General features: G+C 39.8%; 1 protein-coding gene across 1 annotated transcript; it reads left to right on the top strand.

The window, feature by feature from the left end:
- Positions 1-11,291: 11,291 nt before the first annotated feature.
- Positions 11,292-24,679, top strand: LOC143847963 (uncharacterized). The gene is made up of 2 exons (XM_077356736.1): positions 11,292-11,815; positions 24,637-24,679. Exons 1-2 carry the CDS (start codon positions 11,292-11,294, stop codon positions 24,677-24,679), a joined length of 567 nt encoding a protein of 188 aa, XP_077212851.1.
- Positions 24,680-25,938: the final 1,259 nt, after the last annotated feature.

The following is a 25,938-nucleotide window of genomic DNA, read 5'->3' as shown; positions in this document are numbered from 1 at the left end:
CCCAGCCCATGTTTCAGCTCACAGTTTTGACAAAATCTATCCACTGTTCTGTTTTGGTTCAATATTCACATTTACCCAATGTTATGTTTTCAGTTCAACATTGAAATTTGCACATATGTTGGCCCTTGGTTTGACACAAAATTTGCATATATGTTAGTCCTTTTATATACACAGATTTGTTCACATTTCCCCCTCATTGTTTAGCACATAATCTGTCTCCATTTTGCTTCCTCCTTGCAAGGCACTAAAATTTGTACAAATTAGAAATATCATTTAATATATTTAACCTGCGGAATATTTAATACTTGTCTTTTATACTAAGCTTTGAGTTAGGGTTTGAAGATGGTAATAAATAGATTGTTCAGGTAAGAATATCTTGAGGCTCATAATACTTGTTTATTTATTTATTTAAATAAATTGTTAATAGGAAGAAGGAGATCAGATGACTACTCTATTCGATATTATCGACATGAGTACTGTCTGATCTCAAGGCGGGATTAGAAATATTATCATGTGTATTTGATATCAGATGATTACTTTGGCATCATCTGATTTCATTGGAGTCCCCATATTGGGGTTTGTGGTTGGTTTAGAAGTGTTTGATACTGTTTTATTTTACTTTATTAGGCTATCCAGCGGCTGGTCTGGACTAATTAATGATGTTTATCATTTTATGATTGCTTTAGATTGTGTATTGTTTTCTTATTGAAAATTCTTCTTTGCTTAGCACTTGATTTATTTTTATAAAAATAGAGTGAAATTTGCAATTATTTGACAGTTTTTTTCTTCTCTCTTTGATAGACTAATACAGTCTTATAGATTGCTGTTAATTTTCTTTAGATATTAGAATCCCCTTTTCTTGTAGGGCGATGAAGGCGCTAGCCCAAGCCCATCCTTAGGGGACTTGCTCAGTCCAAGTTGCATACCTCTCCTTTGTATATAGGAGACTTGCCTAGTCTCATTCTCTTACTAACCCTCCTCTTTGTGTATCATTTGGTTTTGGGAGAACACCCTACTCGGCTTGGCTTCATACCCCTATCCTATATGGGTATCTGGTTGCACATTTGTTGCACCCTAGGGCTAGGTAGCTGTCCGGCCCGGCTGGGTGTTTTACCTTTGCCAAATATGCACAAGGTCTCTTTTTCCTTGTTAGTATTTTCTCTATCCTACCTATGTGTCTAAGAGACTTACCTAGTCTCATTTTCTTGCTAAACCTCCCCTTTGTGTATCATTTGGTTTTGGGAGAACACCCTACTCGGCTTGGCTTCATACCCCTATCCTATATGGGTATCTGGTTGCACATTTGTTGCACCCTAGGGCTAGGTAGCTGTCCGGCCCGGCTGGATGTTTTACCTTTGCTAAATATGCACAAGGTCTTCACTTATTACTTGTGAGTTTTATCTCAGCTTGATAGTCTCACTAGCACCCTTCTTTATCTCTTTTTCTTTTAGGAGACAGGCTTTGTCTCATTAGCACCTCCTTCTTAGAATCCTATTTCAGAGTCAGTCTTTAGCCTAGGAATCTGTCCTTAGCTAGAGAGTCTGTTTTTCTTTCAGGAGTCAGTCCTATCATCATAGGGGTTAGGATTTTATCCAACCTCTCATCAAATCTTGTGTTTTTCTATCCGCTCTTGCAAGGTATAGGATGCTGTCCAACCCTTGCAGAGCTGTGTTTCTGTTCTTTTCCCCCGCAAAGCGTAGGATGCTGTCCAACCTTTGCGGGATATCGAGAGTCTGTCCTCCCCTCATGATGATAGGATTTATTCTCCTTGAGTCAAAAACATTTAAAAACAACAAAAACATCTAAAAAAAACCAAAAATCTCAAAAATCTTGAGTCATTAGGAGTAGTTAGGAAATCTGTTCCGAACTACGTTGGCTTGATCCTCTTCCACGAGGTACGTAGTGCAGCTTGGGATCCACATCCCAAGTCCAGCCAAACCTTTAAAAATAAGCATTTTAAATCTTTCAAAAATTACAAAAATCTTTCAAAATATTGTTTTCTTCGAAAAGATCTTCCTCTAGAGTTAGGAGCTTGTCCTAGTTAGAGAGTTTTTGAGTCGGGAGTTGCTCCCTCGTTCGTTGTTTGTTTGTTGTGTGTTTTATTTGTTTGTGTTAGAGTTAGGAGTGAGTTCTAGCTAGGAGTTTTACGCCTCCGTCCGGTCAGTTGGCGATCCACATTGCCAATTGATGACTAGGTCTAAGATGCGATAGATCCTACTGTTTCCCTTAGGGCGTACAGCTTAGCTACACATAGATTATAGGAACCACCTGCATTAGCTCAGGGCTAACCTGCATTTAGTTAAGGCATATAGGGTGTCCTAAAATCTACAATCCATTGGAATTTAAATAATCACACAAGAAGCTTTAAGAACTAGTCCGGTCTTTTAGATCGAGTCTAGGATAGAGGTCTAGATGTCTTAGGCATCATAGCTTAGAATAGGTGCGAAGAACTACGTTGCCTTGATTCTCGTGGAGGCGGGGATACGTAGGCTTCTTTGGATGAACATCAGATCATCTAAAGACTCGGGCCTAGGTATAGATTAGAGTCTTAGGGTTGTATGGTATCGAGTCATTTTTTTTATGTTTTGCAGTGTTTTCTTACTTTATTACGCAGACCTTATACTTTTTTGGTGTGTCGTGCATGTGTTTGTTCATTAGAACTTAGACACCCATTAGGCATGTCACTTATAACCTAGCTATGCTTAGGTGACACATGTTTCTTTTATTTTATCTTGTGTGCCTTTGATTTCGTCTCCGAGACATGCATGATTAGATAGACGTCTTCTCGGAGATATTCATTCCCATTCCATATGATTTTCGCCCAAAGCTCTTCAAAATTATTAAGTAAATGGCATAAGAGACCAGGTGTTTGCACTTGGGCGGATGAGGTGCTCTTTAGACCTTCCGAATTCGTAACCAGGCACGAACCTTATTTTATATCTCTGGTTATCCGTTGCAACAGAGCATAGTATGGGATCCAGGGCCCATTTGCCTTTTTCCTTGGATGGCGACTCTTCTTTGTTTAAGGTACGCCTCGAATCTGGGCTAGTCCCCGAATCGAGAGGTATCTCACCTTTGTATCGCCACTCATGCTGTGAGGGGCATTATTCTTTCGAGAGTTCCTTGGTAGAGCTCTCCATTCACGTGGATGATCCTGAGACTGACTCGCGTGGGGGCACACGTCCTCCACCGCCTCGCCTCTCTCGGATCGGGGTCCACAGGCTGGCGACTCTGCTGGGGAGTTCTTGGAACATTGCCTAACTCTGTTAAAATGCCATTTGTTATTAATTTTGAAGAATTTTGAGCTGAAATCATTATAAATGGGAATGTAATCGCTTAGAATCCAGGGGCACCAGATAGGTGTTTAAAACAAGGGATTCACACATTGCACAGCATACATCATTATGTTCTTTATTTTCTTTTATTGATTTTCTTATTATTGGCTCCACGGGATAGATATAATGCGTGCCTCATGGGATATCACTATCCAGATGGTGCTGTTGTATCTATTACCAAGCTATGCGCCAGTGCTGCAGTCGTAAACACTCGGTGTACTTGTGTTTACAGCAGCCGGTGAGCAATGAAGCATACTGTATATAACACTCGGTGTACTTGTGTTATATACTTAAAGTATGGATCATATGCATAGTACCTGATATTGAGTCCGGAGCTCTACTTTCATTTTACATATATTATGTACATGGATATATATGTTGATTTAGTAAAACCCAATTAGGATCTGCATGTGCTTATATATATATTGCATTCATATAAGGACGAAACATGTGTTGCTTACACATGTTGGAGCTTAGATTTAGGAGCCATGTCCTATCCATAGATTATTGCAGTTCACCTTATGTGGCTACAGACGCAGTCCTAATACACTCACATGTCTGTCTTGAGTCAAGCTTCTTGACTCTATGGGATCATCTTTTAGGGCTGGTGCCCCTGGTTAGGATATATATGTATATATCTATATTTTGATTATCAGATTAGAGCCTACTCATTAGTGAGGCTTCCTTATTTAATCAAATTAGGCATATCAGTCCGTTCTTCGGATCTAGACCCGACCAGTGGCTTTTACTTGCCCTCTCATGGTCGTGGCCTATCTTTTGCTCTAGTCATGGAGATTTTGTCCATATATCTTTTGATTATAAGTTTAGGACCTACTTTCTAGTAGAGATTCCTAGCTTGAATCAATCAATCGTGTATATTCATTTTCCAGATCTAAACCTAGCTAGTGGCTTCTACCTGTCACCCTCATAGCTATGGTTTATTCCTTGACCCAGTGATGATAAATATTACCTGTTTTCATCCTTCAAATGCAAACCTCATTTATCCATTCTTTTGTTGTATTACTCAGATTATTGTTCGTCCTGTCTTAGATATGGTCGATAGCTTGTCTGCTGTCTCTATGACCATAGTCTATCATTATTGATCTTCTTGATCGTACATTTTGTCGTCCACCTTTCAGATTTAGATCCGGTCTATGATCTACTTTTGTCATTTTATGACCGTGGTCTCTTCCCTGAGTTTCTGATCATCTTTGATCATCAATGGAACATTTGATGTCGCCAATTATATCATTCTTGTGATTATTGGTTAAATCCATCTTTATTCTTTGTTTATTCCAAGTTATTCTCCATTCCCTAATTATCCCATCCTATTCTTTGTGTTTAGGTTAAATCATGGCGAATAATTTGTTGAAAGGCTGGATAAGCGAGACTATTGGGGCTCTTCCGCTAGAATCCTCGGATAGGAGTATGGCTGATCGGTTCATCTGTGCCTTCAGTCATTTGAGTGTTTCCGATATAAATTGGAAGTTTCTCCAAGCAGCCACTAGATTCTGGGATCCTAATCTTCATGTTTTTCGATTTGGATCATTCGAGCTTTGTCCTATATTCGAAGATTGGTGTGCTTTATTAGAGCTCCCAACAGATGGACTTTGGATACAATCTTCGAACATAGATTCCTCTCATTCCATTTTTTGCAAGCTATTCAAAAATCAAACCGTTGATGCACTTTCATGCTTAACGGATACGTGTGTGCAAGTTCAAAAACTCATCACCCTTTTTTCTGAAAACGTCGATCCTACTAGCTCTCGTTTTCAGAGTTGTCGACGCAATGCTTTGATTTTTAGTGTCTTTGCGCGATATGTCATTCGGAAAAACCCTCGTGTTGCTCCGTTAACCTTGTTAACTGTGGTAGACCAAATTAACAAAGGGAGGAATCCCATTCCTACCATGTTAGCAGAGACCTTTTTGGGACTAGATCTTATTGCTTCCCAAAATATCAAAGACAATTTCTGTGGGTGTGTGAAGTTGTTGTATGTCTGGCTTGGTGAAAAATTTCAAATTCTTCAGCGACAAAAACAAAATCCGTATACCCTGAAGAATTTCCATACATGGAAACCAATAGCCAACCAACCTCAGTCCGTTGATGAATGGCACAATTGGTTACAACATGTAGAGGAGAGCCAATTTCGCTGGGTGAGTCATTCATGTTTTCATGTTTTTACTAGCACTTACCCACATTCATTTGTTTACCTCATGGGTACCGAGAAGTCTTCCTTTTATGCACCCATTCGAATTCTCCATCAGATTACGGGAATTCCATGTCCTCCCGGAATCATAGTCCCTCCTCTTTGTGAAGATCTTACTCCTGATCTCGTCCGATCCATTGTGGCTGCTTGGGGAAACAAAAATATAGAAAGGAGGCTAGGTCTATCTCGCAAATTCCGACGTGGAGAAATATCGGAAGAGCCCGCAAGCCGGCGAGCTCGGATTGAGGAACCTTGAAGATCCATATCATGTTTTGTTATTCCGATTTCTGCATTTCCCATTCTTGTCAGTCTGTTTATCCAGCTGTGATCAGAGATTATTTTTTCATCCGTTGTAATCACAATTTGGATTTTATTAATGAAAGTGTGTTTTTGTTTCTTTTGTCATTGTTTGATCAAGATAGTTTTCTCGATTATCAAAATTTTAATCTAGTGATTATACTTCCATTTCAGGATTCTTGATTGAGCAGCCATTGCTCCTAAGAAAATCCTCGTTTCAAAACCAACCTGGTCCCGTCAGACATCTGATTCCAGGCTGAGCCGGCAATCCTTGTCACCTTTTTCTTTTACTTCTCCTTTATCGCCTTCCTTGAATTTTCAAGAAATACTTTCACCAGTCCAACCAACCCCTGAAATGATGGCAGAGAATGGGCAAAATAGTATGGACACCAATGAGATGATGAAAGCTATAATGTTACAATTGAGTACCATTAATGAAGAAATAGCCCGATTAAAGAATGACAGAGAATCTACTACCAAGAATCCTGCACCTCAGCAAACCCCAATCATGCCTCGCCCACCTCCTACGATGGCTCAGCCTCCTGTGTTGCCAATCTTTGACAATTCTGATGACGAGCAGTATGAAGAGGAGAACTGTCGCCCCCATCTGGATAAAGGCAAGGGGATAGTCGATAGGTTGGATAAGATGGCGCAGGAGATGGAGAGCATGAAAATGCAGGGTCCGAAAAAATTAAACATGGCCGAGTATATGATAATACCGGGAGTTGTGCTACCTCCTAATTTCAAGATGCCGGATCATGATAAGTATGATGGGACAGGATGTCCCAAGAGTCATCTGAAAGCCCTTATTCCTCTCTTACAGCAGCATGGGCTTACTCCAGAGCAGATTGCTCTTCTTTTCCCTAGATCTCTTACTGGAACAGCAAAGAAATGGTTTTTAAGCTTGAAAACCGAAGAGATCAGAACTCTGGAGGATATTGCCAATAGATTTGTTGAGCAATTCTCCATGGAGGAGGGAATAGATGTGACAAAAAGAGATCTGAAGGCGCTGAAACAAGGGCACAATGAAACCTTCACTTCTTTCATTCGCCGATGGAGGCGTAAAGCGGCGCAGATGACACATCGATTATCAGATGCCGATCAAATTAAGATTGTTGTCAAGAACCTATCCCCGCAATACTATCATCACATGGCTATTCAGTATTTTCTGGACTTCAATCATCTGATAAAAACAGGGACTCAAATCGAAGATGCTTTGTCCAAGGGACTAAGATCAAGATCTTCGTCTGATGTGAGAGAGGGAAAAAGACCTATTGTGGCACCGAAGGAGGTGCACAATCTTAACTATACCAGGCCTTCTAGTTATGCCAGACCACCGGGTTATGATCAACCACCATCCAGAACGGTGACTGAAGTCAGGAGGCCTATTGAAAAGAAGGTTTTTCGTCAGTTTGACCCCCTCCCTTACTCCTTATCAGTGGCTTTGAAGAAGTTGCTGAGAGATAAAAAGATTACTTTGTTGGAACCTAGAGAGCTTCCCAACCCTTTGCCCAAGTATTGGAGGAAGGACCAATACTGCGATTATCATCAGAATTCAGGACATTTGACTGACAAATGCATGGCTTTAAGACACAAGATCCAAGACATGATAGAAGCAAAGGATCTTGCCGTTGAAGTACCGAACGTCACTCGAAACCCATTGCCTACACATGCAATGCCTCCCCCGAACGTGTATGCCATTTTCACTGAAGAAATCCTCTTAGATCACTCCCGTATTTGTGCGGTTATTTCTGATAGACCGTATATTCTGAGATGGGATGAAGAAGATGAAGCGATCGAAAACAAGAAACCTTATGTACTATCCCCTCTAGATGAAGGATTAACAGGATCCTCTGAGTGTTCTTGTTCTTATGTCCTCAAGAGTGAGGAGGAGGAAGAGATGAAAGAAAAGATCCCTTATGTTTTAAGATTGGAAGAAGAAGACTTGTTGCTTCTGGAAGATCAGTGTGACGAGCTCCGCCATGTCACACGAGGTGGTCGTGTCTTCAAACCTGCAGAACTCAGAGCAGAAAATCCTGCCGAAGTCGTAAGAGCTGCAGAGAATCTGAAACAGAAGCAGACTGTGGATGAAGAGGAAGAAAATTTGTTGAAACAACTGAAGAAGACACAAGCTAACGTGTCCATCTGGGGTTTACTAATGGCATCACCGAAACACAGACAGGTTGTGCTTCGAGAATTAAATGCCTCTCAAGTATCAGTTGAAATTACCCCCGATGAGTTGGTCAATCTCGTGGCAATGACCAGGGTTTCTAAAACATTGTCATTTACTGATGAGGATCTGCCTCAAGAAGGAAGAGATCACACAAGACCTCTCCGTATCACCATACTGTGTAACAAGAGGAGAGTCCCCGAGGTATTAGTGGATAATGGGTCGGCTTTAAATGTATGTCCTTTAAGCACCGCCACTACCCTGGGATTCGGGCCAGCCGATTTTATCCCGTCGGAACAGGGGATATTGGCATATGACGGGACCAGAAGAGATGTCATCGGGACACTCGCCACAGAAGTCGAAATAGGAGGTGAAACTTTCGAGATAGAGTTTCAGGTTCTTGACATCAAAACATCTTTCTTTCTCCTGCTTGGCCGGCCGTGGCTTCATAAAGTTGGAGTCGTTCCTTCCACACTTCACCAGAAATTGAAATTTGTCCGAAACAATCGGGTGATCACAGTGCGAGGCGACCCTGAGCCGGAAATTGGTCAAATAACATCTGAATTGATCACTGAAAAATCAAGAGATGTTAGTTTAACTGGCTTTTCATTAGAAGTCTCTACTATTTCCTTTGGGGAAGCAATGAATGAAGAAATAATGTTTCTCTCGAGCACAAACACCCAAGTAGTAAAGATAATGAGAAAATATGGTTATGTCCCAGGAGCTGGCCTGGGAAGAAATCTACAGGGCCCTACTGAGTGGCCAGAGTTGAAAGCAGTCGGCGGATTATTCGGGTTAGGGTACGAGCCAACTCCGAAAGAGGTTCAAGAAATGAAGCGTTATATGATGAAGTGGGCTGAATGCCGTCGTCGGGGTACAGAATTTCCGACAGGACCGTACAGCATGATTATGAACGGCCGATTCAGAAAAGAAGGGGCAGACTGTCCGTTCTATGGTTTTCCTGAGACCTGGTGCGATAAGACTGGGAAGAGGCTTCCAGGGTTAGAGATCTTCTTCACAGATGAGTTGTCAGAAGATTTCTACAGTGAGCAGTTTGCCTTGGCTTCGATAGCAGAAAAACCAGCTGCAGATTGGGCAGAAAATATTGAGCCGCATCTCCTAGACTCCCTATATCAGGTTGAGGCCCCAATCGTCGCTATGATTGGAGGAGATGTGCCCTTCACGAGCCCAAGGGATTGCATTACTCCAGCCACTGGACCTTTAGACAATTGGACCGCACAGGTTATACCCCAAGTAGTCCTCCAGTATAGTCCAGTCCTTTCAAAAGAGTCAGTCATTTCAAAAAATGTGTCAGTTTCTGAGTTCAACCCAGAGTCTGTCATTTCTAACTTTTCTTTTGATGCAGGTACCATAGAGGTCGGAGTAGTTCTCGGAGGTGGTGAAGAGTCGGTCCCTGTCGAGTCTCAGTCAGAGGATGTTTTTGCTGATTCTTCATTTGTACATAGTCCTGTCTATGTTGATACTGATGTCAACATGTCATTTCATTTGAATTCAGAGTCTGTAACGCCCGATGTGGGTGAATCATTCGATGTAATCATCAATTCTGCAAAAGAAATAAAAGATTCATTTGTGTACGATCCTGTCTTTATTTCTAATTCTGTTTCTGATTCTGCTTCAAAGCCTGATCAAATAACTAATAATAATAATAATCAAGACTCCCCCTCAAACGAGGAAGCCGACGAAACTCCTTTTGAAATCAAATACATGATTCAACAAGAGGAGATTCGCCGAGCAAAACCACTCGAAGAAGAAATTGAAACCGTAAATATAGGTGATGAAACTTTAATTCGGGAGATTCGGATTGGCAAAACTTTATCTCCTGAAGAGCGCGAAGAATTAATCACCTTGCTAAAAGAGTTTAAGGAGGTTTTTGCTTGGTCTTACGATGACATGCCGGGATTGAGTGAGGACATTGTGCAACACAAATTACCTCTAATTCCTGGCATCAAGCCGAAGAAGCAAAAACTCCGAAAACTTAAAACAGAATGGGAGTTGAAAGTTCATGATGAGGTTAAGAAGCTACTTGAAGTAAAATTCATTGAAGTAGTGGAATATCCCGAATGGCTTGCAAATATAGTTCCTGTGCCCAAGAAAGATGGAAAAGTCAGGATGTGCGTTGATTTCAGAGATCTGAATAAGGCGAGCCCAAAAGATGACTTTCCTCTTCCGAACATCGATATCCTGGTAGACAACACTGCTGGACATGCTCTGTTATCTTTCATGGATGGGTTTTCAGGCTACAACCAGATCAAGATGGCGCCTGAGGATATGATGAAGACGGCATTTATTACTCAATGGGGGACGTACTGTTACCGAGTAATGCCGTTTGGCCTCAAAAATGCTGGAGCTACCTATCAGAGGGCTGCGACAACTCTTCTTCATGACATGATTCACAAAGAGGTCGAGGTCTATGTAGATGACATGATTGTCAAAGGAAGGACTCGGCCAGAGCATACAATCGCTTTGAGAAAGTTCTTCGAGCGAATCCGAAAGTTTCAACTTCGCTTGAACCCAAATAAATGTGTATTTGGGGTCACGTCAGGGAAGTTGCTGGGATTCATGGTCAGTGAAAGAGGAATCGAAGTGGACCCTCAGAAAATCAAGGCTATCCAAGAAATGCAACCACCAAAGACGGAAAAGCAAATTCGTGGATTCCTTGGCAAAGTGCAATACTTGAGGAGATTCATATCTCATTTAACTATGACATGTGAACCCATCTTCAAATTATTGAAAAAGAATTCCTCCAAGAAATGGAATGAAGAATGTCAGGAAGCATTTGAAAAGGTCAAGCAGTGTTTGTCTTTGCCTCCTGTCTTATCCCCAGTCATTCCTGGTCAACCATTGTTGATGTATTTGTCCATCACAGATACAGCAATGGGTTGTATGCTTGCTCAGCAAGATGTAGGATCTAAGAAGGAGAAGCCTATCTACTACATCAGTAAGAAAATGCTAGAGTACGAGATAAAGTACACTATCTTGGAAAAGACTTGTCTAGCATTAGTCTGGGCGACTCAAAGGCTAAGACATTATCTCTTATCGAATAAGGTATTTCTGCTTTCACGGATGGATCCGTTGAAATACTTATTCGAGAAGCCCGCCCTTACAGGAAGAACTGCAAGATGGTTGCTATTGTTATCTGAGTTTGACATCACATACGTCACTCAGAAATCCGTCAAAGGACGGGTTATTGCTGAGCAGCTAGCTGATGCTCCTGTTGAGGAGAATGCTTTTCTGAAGGCTGAATTTCCTGATGAAGAGATCATGGAACTTGAAGAAGAAATTCCAAGTACTAGATGGACAATGTACTTTGATGGAGCCGTTAACAATCGAGGACAAGGAATAGGAGCAGTGCTTGTATCTCCCAAGAAAGAATACATCCCAATATCCATCAAGTTACAATTCGAATGTACAAATAACATGGCAGAGTACGAAGCTTGTATCGCAGGACTTGAGGCAGCTTTAATTTTGAAAGTCCAAGAGATTGATGTATTTGGAGATTCAATTCTGATAATTTGTCAAACCAATGGTAATTGGAAGACAAGAGAATCGAAATTGATCCCGTATAATTTCTATCTCGAATCTCTGGCGAAGAAATTCAAGAGTATCACATTTACCCATCTGTCGAGAAACAAGAATCATTTTGCAGACGCCTTGGCTACTTTAGCCTCGATGTTGGATATTTCTGAGACAATGGAGGTTCAGCCTTTAGCTATGAGGTCGCAATGGGCTCCAGCGCATGTAAATGCCATTGAGATATCAGCGCGATGTCCAGATGGAAAACCGTGGTATACTGATATCCGAAATCTCATTTCAGGCAAGGGGCATCCCCCTGAAGCTTCCAGCAAAGAAAGAAAAACTCTTCAGAGATTCGCCGCTAACTTCATCATTTGTGGTGAAGAATTGTACAGAAGATCCTTTGATGGGATTCAGCTTCTGTGTGTTGATGAAGATCAGGCTGCGGAGCTCATTGAACAAACACATGAAGGTGTTTGTGGTCCTCACATGAATGGTAAAATGCTATCAAGGAAGATCCTTAGACTCGGTTTCTATTGGCCCTCAATGGAAACAGATTGTTTCGCATTTGTGAAGAAATGTCATAAATGCCAAGTCTATGCGAATCTTATTCATGTGCCTCCGTCAGAGCTGCATTCTATGACCTCGCCATGGCCATTTTCAATATGGGGGATTGATATCATTGGCAAAGTTTATCCTAAGTCGTCAAGTGGGCACGAGTACATCTTGGTGGCCATTGACTATTTCACGAAGTGGATAGAAGCTGCTTCATATGCTTCCATAACTTCCAATACAGTTGCGAAGTTCATCCGTGCAAACATCATTTGCAGATATGGAGTACCTCATGAGTTGATTTCTGACAATGGATCTCACTTCAAGAAAGAGGTAGTGCACCTGTGCGAAGAATTTAAAATCAAGCATCACAAGTCATCTCCTTACAGACCGCAGACAAATGGTGCTGTAGAGGCGGCAAATAAGAATATCAAAGTCATAATCAGCAAAATGACTGAAACTTATAAAGATTGGTCGAATAAACTCCCGTATGCTTTGTGGGCTTACAGGACGTCGATCAGATCCTCTACAGGTGTAACTCCGTACTCTCTAGTTTACGGAATGGAAGCAGTCCTCCCTGTTGAAGTGAGAATCCCGTCTTTAAGAGTTATGATGGAAACGAATCTGCCAGAGTCTGAGTGGGCCAAAGCCAGACATGATGAATTGCAGATGATTGATGAAAAGAGGCTCAGAGCCTTATACCACATCCAAGGTTATCAGAGAAGAATTGAAAGGGCATTCAATAAGAAAGTCAAGGTTCGAGACCTGAAACCAGGAGATCTCGTCTTGAAGTCTTATCGAGCACCGGTGTTCGATCCCAGAGGAAAATTCAGACCAAACTGGTCTGGTCCTTATATTGTTGATAAGGTCCTGCCTGGAAAAGCCGTAAGACTCCTCAATGAAAATGGTGAAAAATTAACAGAACCTACAAACCTGGACCAACTAAAGAAGTACTATGCTTAAATACACCAGGAGGCCATCCTTGATCGATCAGAGCCAAAAGCTAACAACCCAAAAGTCAAAATACCGTTTGCAAACCCTTTGGGCCTATAAAAAAAAAATCCCTTTTTCTTGACAAACACAAACCAGGGGCATCTTTTATGACTTGCGTCATAAAAGATAGTAAGCTTGAACTACGTTCTGACCTGATTCCTTTCTACAGGATACGTAGGCCACCTGATTAATTCGGGTTCGGTCAAATTCTTCAAATCCTTCAAATCTTTCAAATACTTGAAAATATGAAAGAAAGAACAAAACAAAAAATCCTTGAAACCTCAAAAATGGGCGAACTACGCGGACCTGATTCCCATTTTCTTTGGGGATACGTAGGCAGTCTGGAGGGCCAGATTCGGTTAAATACATAAAACAAACCAAAATTTTAACCTGTTTGAACCCAAGCCTACCTAAAAGTCCTTCTGGTGTATTTTAGGTCCAGGTTTGTAGAGAAACAGAAAGAAAAGAAAAAAATGATGGAGTCTTAGACCCGCTAGACTGAAAACCCGAAAGGGCGGTCTAGGCAAAAATTAGGGTCATTCACCTGCTAAGTTGAAAACCCGAAAGGGCGGCTTAGGCAAAAATCAAGGTGCAGAGCATGCTGGATAAAAAATCTGCAAGGGCAGACAGTCCAGGCAAAATATAAGACAGGCGGTCCGCCAAATCAAAAACCTGAAAAGGTGATTTGGTCATGGCAGTGACTTCAAAAGGATAAAACCTCTGAATGCCAGCAAGACTTTTATTTCTTCTGAGGCATTACTCTGAAGTCTGAGTAAGCGCCAGTAGAGATTCTTCTGACACTCTATAAGCTAAGGAGTTAAGACTAAGCAAACCAAAGGGATAATCACCATGACGGAAAACCTGAAAAAAGGAATGAAACGCCTTTAAATACAGTTTTTAAAAGATTCTAAGAAGTGGTAGACTATACCATTTTAAAATACTTATCAGGCTGAAAAGCAGATTCAGTTTCTCTTAGAATCCAAGTCATGGTCGAAGTCCTCTTTTATTGTTAGCCACAGTTCAGTCCTTGTCAAAGTCAAGGTTAAACTCCAAAGTCTTGTGTGGGGAGTCCTGTGTGGTCAATGTCTCTCCAAGGTGGGAGTGATGGAAAAATGATGAAGTCGTGGATCCTTGAAAATGATACAGAGCAGAACAGAATTCAGAAGGATAGTACTCAGACCATTCGAAGTATTAGCAGCGGACAGAAAGAGAAGAAAATTAGCAGATTCAGTCTGTTATATATAAAAAGATTTGTAATTTCAAAAATTCAGGAAATGAAATCCTTTTTTACCTTTTTCCCTGTGTTTGCTCTCCTATGAATTTGTCATGGAAGTAAATTCATACTAGGGGCATTTTTTTTTATAACCTGTTCAGGTTATAAAAGATATCAAGTGAACTCTGATATTTGAGATAATTATTTTCATTAAGTGAAGATAAGAAGAGCTTCAGTAAGGCTTTAGTCAAATTCCTCTGAGAGTCTTTCTTATCATCTTATTGAAAACCTATCTCATAATCCCCAGTGGAGTTTCTATCCAAAATGTAAATAAACCAAGCATTCAAATTAAATCATCTGCATCTGTGCATAAACCGTCTAGCCTCCGAGCTAAAAAATCAAGCTTTTATGCATAAATTCCTTGCCTCTGAGCATAAACCCTGCCTCTGAGCATAAATTCTTGCCTCTGAGCATAAAACTTTGCCTCCGAGCATAAACCCTACTTCTGAACACAAATCCTTGCCTCCGAGCATAAAATCCTGCCTCTGAGCATAAATTCCTTGCCTCCGAGCATAAAACCCTGCCTCCGATGTATAAAATCCTTGCCTCCGAGCATAAAATCCTGCCTCTGAGCATAAATTCCTTGCCTCCGAGCATAAAACCCTGCCTCCGATGTATAAAATCCTTGCCTCCGAGCATAAGTCCTTGCCTCTGAGCATAAAACTTTGCTTCCAAGCATAAATCCTCGCCTCTGTGCAAAAGACTCAGGCCTACGAGCTAAAATTCCCTAACATCTAAGCTAAAACCTTTCAACCTCCGTGCATAAACCATTTTGCCTCTGAGCATAAAACCATCCACCTCTGAGCATAAAACCAACACTCCTAACAAACCAACCCTCTAATAATTCAACCTTCACCAAATCATTTTCTCCATCCTGTTCCCTAAATCAATTTTGGGGCTAGTCAAAATGTGACGTCTGTTCAACTTTGACATTCGCGCGACAAGTGCGCTTTGCCAAAGAGGGGCATCTGTAGACACCCCATTTTGACTAAGCCCTACACCTTCCCAGCTTGTGCCAAATCCATCCGAATCTCAGCATTGGGGTCCCAAACCTCACCCTAGGCTGGATTCGGGTCTCTTTTAACCCCTTTGCAAAATTTCATCATGATCTGAGCGCGTTTGCCCAGCAATCGGGCTAAGAGGGTGTGTGTAGTGTAAATAGGGGGGAGGCCCGCTAAGTTTTTCATTTTACTCTGAAATCCGTGTATTTGAAGGAAAGTTCCCGTCATCCAAAGACCTTAAATGCCCATGAATACATTTTTGGAAACCTTAAGACCCCAGAAAAATCCCTGCAAAATTCCAGAAAGATCCGACGAAAAAATTCACAAAAGACAAGTGGAGTTAGTGCAGTTATCAAGCGTGGGGAGGGTGCATTAGCCAACTGGGGTCGCGCATGTGTGCGCTTATCAAATGGGAGTGCTGATATCAACCACTCATTTTCCTTTAAATAAAGGCTTAAGCCTCATTTTACAGATCTGAAACTTTTTCTTAATTTTTTTTTAGAGAGAGATGCTCTGAGGAGAGAGAAATCAAATCTCGTCCAAACCCTCCGATCGTTTTCCGGTCTCCACTCCTTCGTCTCCGGCAATCACGATCTCCGCCGATTCACCTTCTGCATCAAGCATCTTGCAGAGAGAGAGATTCGTTTTAGAGAGAGAAATGGAGAGAAAGCTAGTGAGATAAAGTAAATCTCACCTTTTTTTTTTCTCTCGATCTTCTCCGGCGAGATCCACCGGAGCTCTGGTAGAATTTGTACTCTCTAATCATCTTCTCCATCTATTCTTGTCTCAATTTCAAGCAAATCTTGATTTCTCTTTCGGAACATTAGCTTGTTTAGTTTTTCCGATCGGAAATTTCTTTTTCTCCGACATTTTCTTCTCCAGCAGATGTTCATTTGAACAACAGATCTGAACTCTGATGTTCCGGCCGGCCATCACTATAACCTCCTTCTTCTCCTGCCAGATCCACCGGAGCTCTGGCAAAAATCTGCAACCTCAGATCTACTCATTTCTGAAGCCTAAACCCTAGCCTTCTTCTCTGGCGAGATTTCGCCCGAATCTGGAGATCCGACTGCCGGAGTTCTTCTAGATCATCATTGCTACATCCGTTTCCCTCTTATACTCATCCAAATTCAAGATCCAAACTCTCAAGCCCTAGATCTACCTTCTGAAACCCTAGAAAAACCCTAACTCCGATCAAATCACTCTCAGCATCATTTTCTGAAAGTTAGATCTCATATTTGAAAGAGGTGAAGAAGATATAAAGTGAACATTAATCTAAGCATGGGAAAAGGCCTTCATTTAGGGTTCTAAAAAAAGGCAGAGAAGGGAAAGATTGGTTTTGAAGTTTCCATGGTTTATAGCAAAGGAGAGACAGGAGTAAAACATCCGTAATAGGTACTCTCCTCTGTTCTTTCTTATATTATTCTAAGCCATGGGTAATTGCTTTTGATTTTAGTATCCTCTTTCTGATTAGGTGATGCTTAGTTTGTGAATATGTTTCTGATCTCATTTTTATTGTATCTTTGGTAGCTAATTCATGTCATTTTTTTTTTTTTTTTTAATTCTAGTTTTGGTTTTGATTCATATGTTACTGCTTTACCTTGAAAAAATGAGAGGATTGATCTTCACAGATATGAATTATCTAAGCGAATTCAGTTTTTTTTTTTTTTTTTTTTAAAAAAAAAACTCTGCACTTTCACCGTCATCATATCCTACTGTTCAGCTGAGCCATAAGCTTGGATTTCTGAGAATTCCTCTCTTCCTTATTTTGATTCTTTTATCTTCTTAAGTTATAAATAGAGAAAGAAAGAGAAAAATAATCCCCATTCGTTAATCCTATTTCTACAAATCCTTTTCTCAGCCCATAATCTTCTTCTCTGGTCGAAATTTGATCCTACAACCTCACTTGTTCTGGTTGTTATTTGTCTTGCTCACCTAATAATTATTATGGCCTTGGATTTGTTCAAATCTGGACCGCCTCATTCTTAGCCATTGAAACCTTGGTTGTTGATCATTATTGTCAGCATTGGCTAGAGCTTTGATCGCCATCACCATTATCCTTGGTCAAATGTTATAAATCCCATCGGCAGCCATTTCTTTATGGAGATTTTTGTAATTTTTGATAAGATTACTCGGAGTCCAGAGACCTTTACCAAGGCCATAATGTTTACATCTCTGGTGAATTTTTCCAATCTTAGATTTTTGCACCACAATTTCAGTAAGAATCCAAAAATCCGACGAGCTCTATTATTTTATTGGTTACTAATCTCATCAATTCTGGAAGAAGAAAAAACTCGTTAATTATCTTAAGTTGTTGGATCAAAAGCCAAACTATTGTTCAAAATAGTACCACATCTAAAAGGGGTAATCTCCATCTCAATTTGCTTGTTGAATTATTTTATCCAATGGAATTGTGTTGATCATGGTTTACATAAGTTTTCTTTGATTCCCTAACCTGTTGCTCTTCTTGCTGATTTCTATAAAAAAAAAAAAAAAAACTATTTTATTAGTGTAAGGTCATTAACAAAGTTTTTTTTTTTTATCTTAATTTTCATTAAAAAAAAAAAAAAAAAAAAAAAAAAAGAAAGAAAGAAAGAAGGGGGCTCTAATTGTATATGTATGAGAAAGCATCTCACTTGTATGTAATTCGTTCAGTAATGTGAATTAATTCTTAAAGGAAGCCTTCCAACTGTTTGATATATTGTTGAAGTAAATCCTCTCATCCCCACACCCACCCTGTATACACTAGGCTTCGATTCATCCTCACATCCTTGATGACAGCAGCCCCTATTCCATTTGTATATGGGCAGCCCTCATCCTTTTGATATCAACAGCCCTCCCATCCCATTTGATAATTTTAGCCCCATCTCATTTGACATGTACAGCCATCATGTCCCATTTGTATATGAACAGCCCTTAGCTCTTCAAATGAACAACTAGTCTAGTGTCCACCCAATACCCATCAAGTGCCTCACCTTTCCATAACCAGTGCTTAACCAGCCCAATGATTTATGTATATTTTCTGCACATTTCTGCCGTCCATTTTTGCACATAACTGCTGTCCTGTATTGTATATATCTGCTGCCCATAGGTTATGCCCACAAGCACATAACTGCTGTCCTGTATTGTATATATATGCTGCCCATAGGTTATGCCCACAAGCACATAACTGCTGTCCTGTATTGTATATATCTGCTGCCCATAGGTTATGCCCACAAGCACATAACTGCTGTCCTGTATTGTATATATATGCTGCCCATAGGTTATGCCCACAAGCACATAACTGCTGTCCTGTATTGTATATATCTGCTGCCCATTTAGTTTTGTCCACAAGCACATAACTTGTCCATTATTTAGCACATAATCTGTCACTGTTTTGGCACAAAATCTGTCACTGTTTTGACATATGTTGTTACTCCTATTGGACACAGATTTTCGTCCATATGGTTACCCCTGTTTGGAGCAGATTTAGCCTTATTTTACACCAATTCAGTACACATATCAGCCCAAATTTTGCACTAAATCTGCCTATAAATTCTGTCCCATCTTATGCACAAAATCTGTCTTCAAATCAGCCCCTGTGCTGTGCACAATCCAGTACAATGTTTAGCGTAGAATCTGTTTACAATCTGGCTACCTGTTTGATACATTTCTGCATGTATATTCAACCCATGTTTCAACTCACAGTTTTGACAAAATCTGTCCACAAGTTATGCACCAGTCTTTGCATAAATTCATGTATATTCAGCACATGTTTTAACTCACAGTTTTGACAAAATCTGTCCACAAGTTATGCACCAGTCTTTGCATAAATTCTGTCCATATTCAGCCCATGTTTCAGCTCACAGTTTTGACAAAATCTATCCACTGTTCTGTTTTGGTTCAATATTCACATTTACCCAATGTTATGTTTTCAGTTCAACATTGAAATTTGCACATATGTTGGCCCTTGGTTTGACACAAAATTTGCATATATGTTAGTCCTTTTATATACACAGATTTGTTCACATTTCCCCCTCATTGTTTAGCACATAATCTGTCTCCATTTTGCTTCCTCCTTGCAAGGCACTAAAATTTGTACAAATTAGAAATATCATTTAATATATTTAACCTGCGGAATATTTAATACTTGTCTTTTATACTAAGCTTTGAGTTAGGGTTTGAAGATGGTAATAAATAGATTGTTCAGGTAAGAATATCTTGAGGCTCATAATACTTGTTTATTTATTTATTTAAATAAATTGTTAATAGGAAGAAGGAGATCAGATGACTACTCTATTCGATATTATCGACATGAGTACTGTCTGATCTCAAGGCGGGATTAGAAATATTATCATGTGTATTTGATATCAGATGATTACTTTGGCATCATCTGATTTCATTGGAGTCCCCATATTGGGGTTTGTGGTTGGTTTAGAAGTGTTTGATACTGTTTTATTTTACTTTATTAGGCTATCCAGCGGCTGGTCTGGACTAATTAATGATGTTTATCATTTTATGATTGCTTTAGATTGTGTATTGTTTTCTTATTGAAAATTCTTCTTTGCTTAGCACTTGATTTATTTTTATAAAAATAGAGTGAAATTTGCAATTATTTGACAGTTTTTTTCTTCTCTCTTTGATAGACTAATACAGTCTTATAGATTGCTGTTAATTTTCTTTAGATATTAGAATCCCCTTTTCTTGTAGGGCGATGAAGGCGCTAGCCCAAGCCCATCCTTAGGGGACTTGCTCAGTCCAAGTTGCATACCTCTCCTTTGTATATAGGAGACTTGCCTAGTCTCATTCTCTTACTAACCCTCCTCTTTGTGTATCATTTGGTTTTGGGAGAACACCCTACTCGGCTTGGCTTCATACCCCTATCCTATATGGGTATCTGGTTGCACATTTGTTGCACCCTAGGGCTAGGTAGCTGTCCGGCCCGGCTGGGTGTTTTACCTTTGCCAAATATGCACAAGGTCTCTTTTTCCTTGTTAGTATTTTCTCTATCCTACCTATGTGTCTAAGAGACTTACCTAGTCTCATTTTCTTGCTAAACCTCCCCTTTGTGTATCATTTGGTTTTGGGAGAACACCCTACTCGGCTTGGCTTCATACCCCTATCCTATATGGGTATCTGGTTGCACATTTGTTGCACCCTAGGGCTAGGTAGCTGTCCGGCCCGGCTGGATGTTTTACCTTTGCTAAATATGCACAAGGTCTTCACTTATTACTTGTGAGTTTTATCTCAGCTTGATAGTCTCACTAGCACCCTTCTTTATCTCTTTTTCTTTTAGGAGACAGGCTTTGTCTCATTAGCACCTCCTTCTTAGAATCCTATTTCAGAGTCAGTCTTTAGCCTAGGAATCTGTCCTTAGCTAGAGAGTCTGTTTTTCTTTCAGGAGTCAGTCCTATCATCATAGGGGTTAGGATTTTATCCAACCTCTCATCAAATCTTGTGTTTTTCTATCCGCTCTTGCAAGGTATAGGATGCTGTCCAACCCTTGCAGAGCTGTGTTTCTGTTCTTTTCCCCCGCAAAGCGTAGGATGCTGTCCAACCTTTGCGGGATATCGAGAGTCTGTCCTCCCCTCATGATGATAGGATTTATTCTCCTTGAGTCAAAAACATTTAAAAACAACAAAAACATCTAAAAAAAACCAAAAATCTCAAAAATCTTGAGTCATTAGGAGTAGTTAGGAAATCTGTTCCGAACTACGTTGGCTTGATCCTCTTCCACGAGGTACGTAGTGCAGCTTGGGATCCACATCCCAAGTCCAGCCAAACCTTTAAAAATAAGCATTTTAAATCTTTCAAAAATTACAAAAATCTTTCAAAATATTGTTTTCTTCGAAAAGATCTTCCTCTAGAGTTAGGAGCTTGTCCTAGTTAGAGAGTTTTTGAGTCGGGAGTTGCTCCCTCGTTCGTTGTTTGTTTGTTGTGTGTTTTATTTGTTTGTGTTAGAGTTAGGAGTGAGTCCTAGCTAGGAGTTTTACGCCTCCGTCCGGTCAGTTGGCGATCCACATTGCCAATTGATGACTAGGTCTAAGATGCGATAGATCCTACTGTTTCCCTTAGGGCGTACAGCTTAGCTACACATAGATTATAGGAACCACCTGCATTAGCTCAGGGCTAACCTGCATTTAGTTAAGGCATATAGGGTGTCCTAAAATCTACAATCCATTGGAATTTAAATAATCACACAAGAAGCTTTAAGAACTAGTCCGGTCTTTTAGATCGAGTCTAGGATAGAGGTCTAGATGTCTTAGGCATCATAGCTTAGAATAGGTGCGAAGAACTACGTTGCCTTGATTCTCGTGGAGGCGGGGATACGTAGGCTTCTTTGGATGAACATCAGATCATCTAAAGACTCGGGCCTAGGTATAGATTAGAGTCTTAGGGTTGTATGGTATCGAGTCATTTTTTTTATGTTTTGCAGTGTTTTCTTACTTTATTACGCAGACCTTATACTTTTTTGGTGTGTCGTGCATGTGTTTGTTCATTAGAACTTAGACACCCATTAGGCATGTCACTTATAACCTAGCTATGCTTAGGTGACACATGTTTCTTTTATTTTATCTTGTGTGCCTTTGATTTCGTCTCCGAGACATGCATGATTAGATAGACGTCTTCTCGGAGATATTCATTCCCATTCCATATGATTTTCGCCCAAAGCTCTTCAAAATTATTAAGTAAATGGCATAAGAGACCAGGTGTTTGCACTTGGGCGGATGAGGTGCTCTTTAGACCTTCCGAATTCGTAACCAGGCACGAACCTTATTTTATATCTTTGGTTATCCGTTGCAACAGAGCATAGTATGGGATCCAGGGCCCATTTGCCTTTTTCCTTGGATGGCGACTCTTCTTTGTTTAAGGTACGCCTCGAATCTGGGCTAGTCCCCGAATCGAGAGGTATCTCACCTTTGTATCGCCACTCATGCTGTGAGGGGCATTATTCTTTCGAGAGTTCCTTGGTAGAGCTCTCCATTCACGTGGATGATCCTGAGACTGACTCGCGTGGGGGCACACGTCCTCCACCGCCGCGCCTCTCTCGGATCGGGGTCCACAATACCCAAGAAGGAACTTTGGGTCTACCATATGATGAAAACTCCCACAGTGGCCAGACCTACGTAGATCCCAATAACCTGTATGGGTAACAAAGAGCAACCATCAGTTAAACAGTGTGATGCAGTGGCATATCCAAGGCAGCGGCGCCAAAAACTTGTTAGAGATATTAAATAACCGCAAGTGCACGGATCGTGTAAATACGGGTCGAACTCAGGGAAGAGAAATCTAGTTGTCAATCCTATTCTTTTACCGATTAGAATACTAGCTATGATATAATGTTGCCTGGAATGGACTCAGGATTTCCGTGGACTTAGACCTCGGAGCCAACACTATATATAAGCGTATATTCTATTCAATCTAAGAATCAAATTCAACTAAGATCCTTTTGATTTAAAATCCTAATTTAGGCAAAGTGTGCCAAGGTTCTAATGATCTCTTTTAACTACTTATCTAATTTAATTAGAAAATAAAAATTCTAAGGGCCTAAGTAAATTGGAAAATTAGAAAAGTAATTTGGAATAGTGTAAAATCCTTAATTCAATATAAAAGATTACTTAGGGTTAGAATCCACCATGGGCTTGGATTGGATTGATTAATTAAAATAATTTTTGTGTATTGAATTGTATATTTGATAATTAATCTATGGGAAATAAGATCAATTGATGTCATTGCCCATGAGTAATTTATCAAAGACACACTCCAATTTTAAAGGCTATATAAATATTTATAATGTTCATAGAAATCACTCATACGAAAGGGGATAGCCAATGGCATGAATGATTGGTATGCAACAATTATAAACCATTAATTCCATACCATTAAATTTAATTAAAAACCTTTCTCCTTCCCCATGGTTTCATCTAAACCCTAAGTATATAGAATTTAGTTACTCATGAAGAAAGTCAAAGAAACAAAAATAAAAACTAGAAAGAAGAGAATTGCATTAAGAACTTGAGAAGGAAAAAGAAAACAAAAAGAACTCTTCTTTAATTGAAATTGAAAGCAAAAATACATCAAATTATAATTTAAAATAAAGAGCAAAATAAGAAAAACTTATTTTTTTCTCCTTCAATGGTTGAATCATTGTCCTCCTTCAAGCATTGATCGGATTCCTCTCGTCGATACGAGTCCAACGGATCCGACCACGCGCGAATCGGAGCTAAAACGAAGAAGTTATGGTCCGTTGAAGTTTTAGAAAAAAATTAAAAAAACTGCTGAAGACGCAACGAGACGAGATGAGAATAAAAATTTAAGAAGATCGGAGAGAGTTCAAGAGAGATTGATATATAGATTTTGGGTGAGAAAGGTTGCTAAATTAAAGGATTGAAAAAGATGTAAGGTGGAGATTAAAAAGCTAATCTTAGGAAACAAATGAAAGGACAAGATTAAGGCTTGAATGGGCTTTCTATATCTCTTCTAAAAAAACACATGGGTTACTTTCCTTTTTTTTTTTCTTTCCAAAGGTTTGTCTAAAACCTTCTAATTATTTTGTCAAACAACTTTCTAAATGGTAGAAAAATAATGGGAAGTTTCCAAGTTGAGGAATATGTGCATGAAAGGACCAAATTGTCCCTATCTTTCGAATGAATTGCAACCATGCCATATACTTTCGCAAATGGCAAATCTACCCTTCCTTTGTAATGCACATAAACAACAAATAATTCCCTTCTCCTCTCTTGATCATTTCAATCTCAACCATTGAAATTAAGATCCTTTCTCTTCTCTTGTTTTTCATCATCCATCCTTGAAATTTCATCTTTCAAAGCAAAGTAAGGGGGTGTGGCATTATCAATTTGATCCTACTAAAGCATCATGCCAATTCGGCCAACAAAGGCATCTTGGAACTTTGGATTCTCATGGCAATTGGTCATTTCTTCACTATTTTCATATGTTAAGCTCCATTTCCTTCATAATTCCATTAAAAATCCTGAAACAACAAAAACAACAAAAATACCTTAGTAGCACCGCTTAAAATATAAAATATACATGCATCCTACCACTATCATTCACACATAAATGTGTTCATCAGGTAACAAAGAGCAACCATCAGTTAAACAGTGTGATGCAATGGCATATCCAAGTGCCACCGTAGGATAGTGCCATTTGTCATCCATGTGGCACATCTATGTGGTTTGACTTGGTCTTGGGTTTTGCATGGGAATTTAGATAAGCAATTACTATGTCTAGTTTTTAGTATGTGTTAGTTAAGTCTTTCTTTAATGATTTATAGGGACTTTGTTAAGACTTATTGGGTTTGTACTTTGACTACTTAGGAAATGGTATTGTCATGAAAATTGTCCTAGAAGTTATTATAGGGTATTGAGAATATGTATAGAAGTTATTGGTGAGTCATTTTCCATGTATCTCATTTACTTCTTGTATCTCCAAATATATCAATGAGAATGAGCAAAGAGGGGATAATAGTTTTTGGTTAAAAAAAGAAAGCTTTTCTAAGCATTTAGTAAGAGTTCTACTTCTTGTGTTTTTTTCCACAACCCTAAGGATTGCGATCGTCGATCCGAACGGTATCAAAGTGGTATCAGAGCATCTAGGTGTAACCTTACGATGGTCATCGTGAGGCAATCCTACGCTAGTGCTTACCAACGAGAAATTTGCGCTAGTTCAAGTTTCTCAATGGCCAATCGACTTCGCCGAGGTCCGATTGAACGAGAGGCTCCTAATCAAGAGAGGGATCTTTGTGATATCGAGATTGAGGAATTGAGGCGTCAAGTCCAAACCCTCACCGAGAGGTTAGCTCTTCAAAAGCCTCAAGATGAGGTGGAGGAAAACAAAGAATCGGAGTCGGACGTCAACCCCTTCGCTCGGCCACACCAACGCCAAGGTGAGAGTGATGGTTCTTCTTCGAGACATCCCCCTTTACGTCAACGCTTCACCAACTTTAAGATGAAGGTTTCCGAGTTTGAAGGAAAGATACGATCGGATATCTTTATTAAATGCCCTACTTCCGTTGTATTGAATGTTCTAGATGAACAACCACATTTTGATTACTACAATGATGAGGAGAGTGATGAGATCATTTGGAACGATCGTGGCGAGGCATTAGGTATTCGGCATGCTATGAATACGGCCAAAGTAGAAGAAAATCCTCACGGGTTGTTACATAATGATTTTCATAAAAGATATATGTCAAATGAAGATTTGTGCAATCTTATCATTGATAAGGGGCGTTGTGAGAATGTGGTGGCACAAGAGATAGTCCGCAATGTCAATCTTGAGACCAAGATGAAGCCTATGAATTTTGAATTTTCATAGTTCAAGAAAGTGAAGGAGAGTAACTTTCTTCTTTACGAGAACAAATTTGATCAAGAGACCAAGGGTAATGGCATATCTTATACTTTACTTGATGTTGAAGCTAATGAGGAGCACAAGGAACTTCATCGACAATTTAATGAATTCATCGCCAAAGGAATTGGATTGGACAACATATTAGTTGAACCGATGGATATTGAAGAGATGGGTAAATGGAAAAGAATTACATCGATTTTTTCATCCAATTACATTGATCCATTTT

This window comes from Tasmannia lanceolata, unplaced genomic scaffold (assembly GCF_043159265.1).
Source record: "Tasmannia lanceolata isolate RefF3 unplaced genomic scaffold, GAP_Taslan_0.1 ptg000016l, whole genome shotgun sequence".
In the NCBI taxonomy this organism is placed as follows: Eukaryota; Viridiplantae; Streptophyta; class Magnoliopsida; order Canellales; family Winteraceae; genus Tasmannia; species Tasmannia lanceolata.
Note: the sequence above shows the minus strand (reverse complement) of the source record. Positions and strands in the feature narration are given on the sequence as shown.

Bases quoted from the DNA above. Each gene is read 5' to 3' on its own strand.
- LOC143847963 (XM_077356736.1), top strand. From the start codon at position 11,292: ATGGAACTTGAAGAAGAAATTCCAAGTACTAGATGGACAATGTACTTT. The intron at 11,816-24,636 runs GTATACTGATAT...AATGATTTATAG, and splicing joins TGTCCAGATGGAAAACCGTG to GGACTTTGTTAAGACTTATT.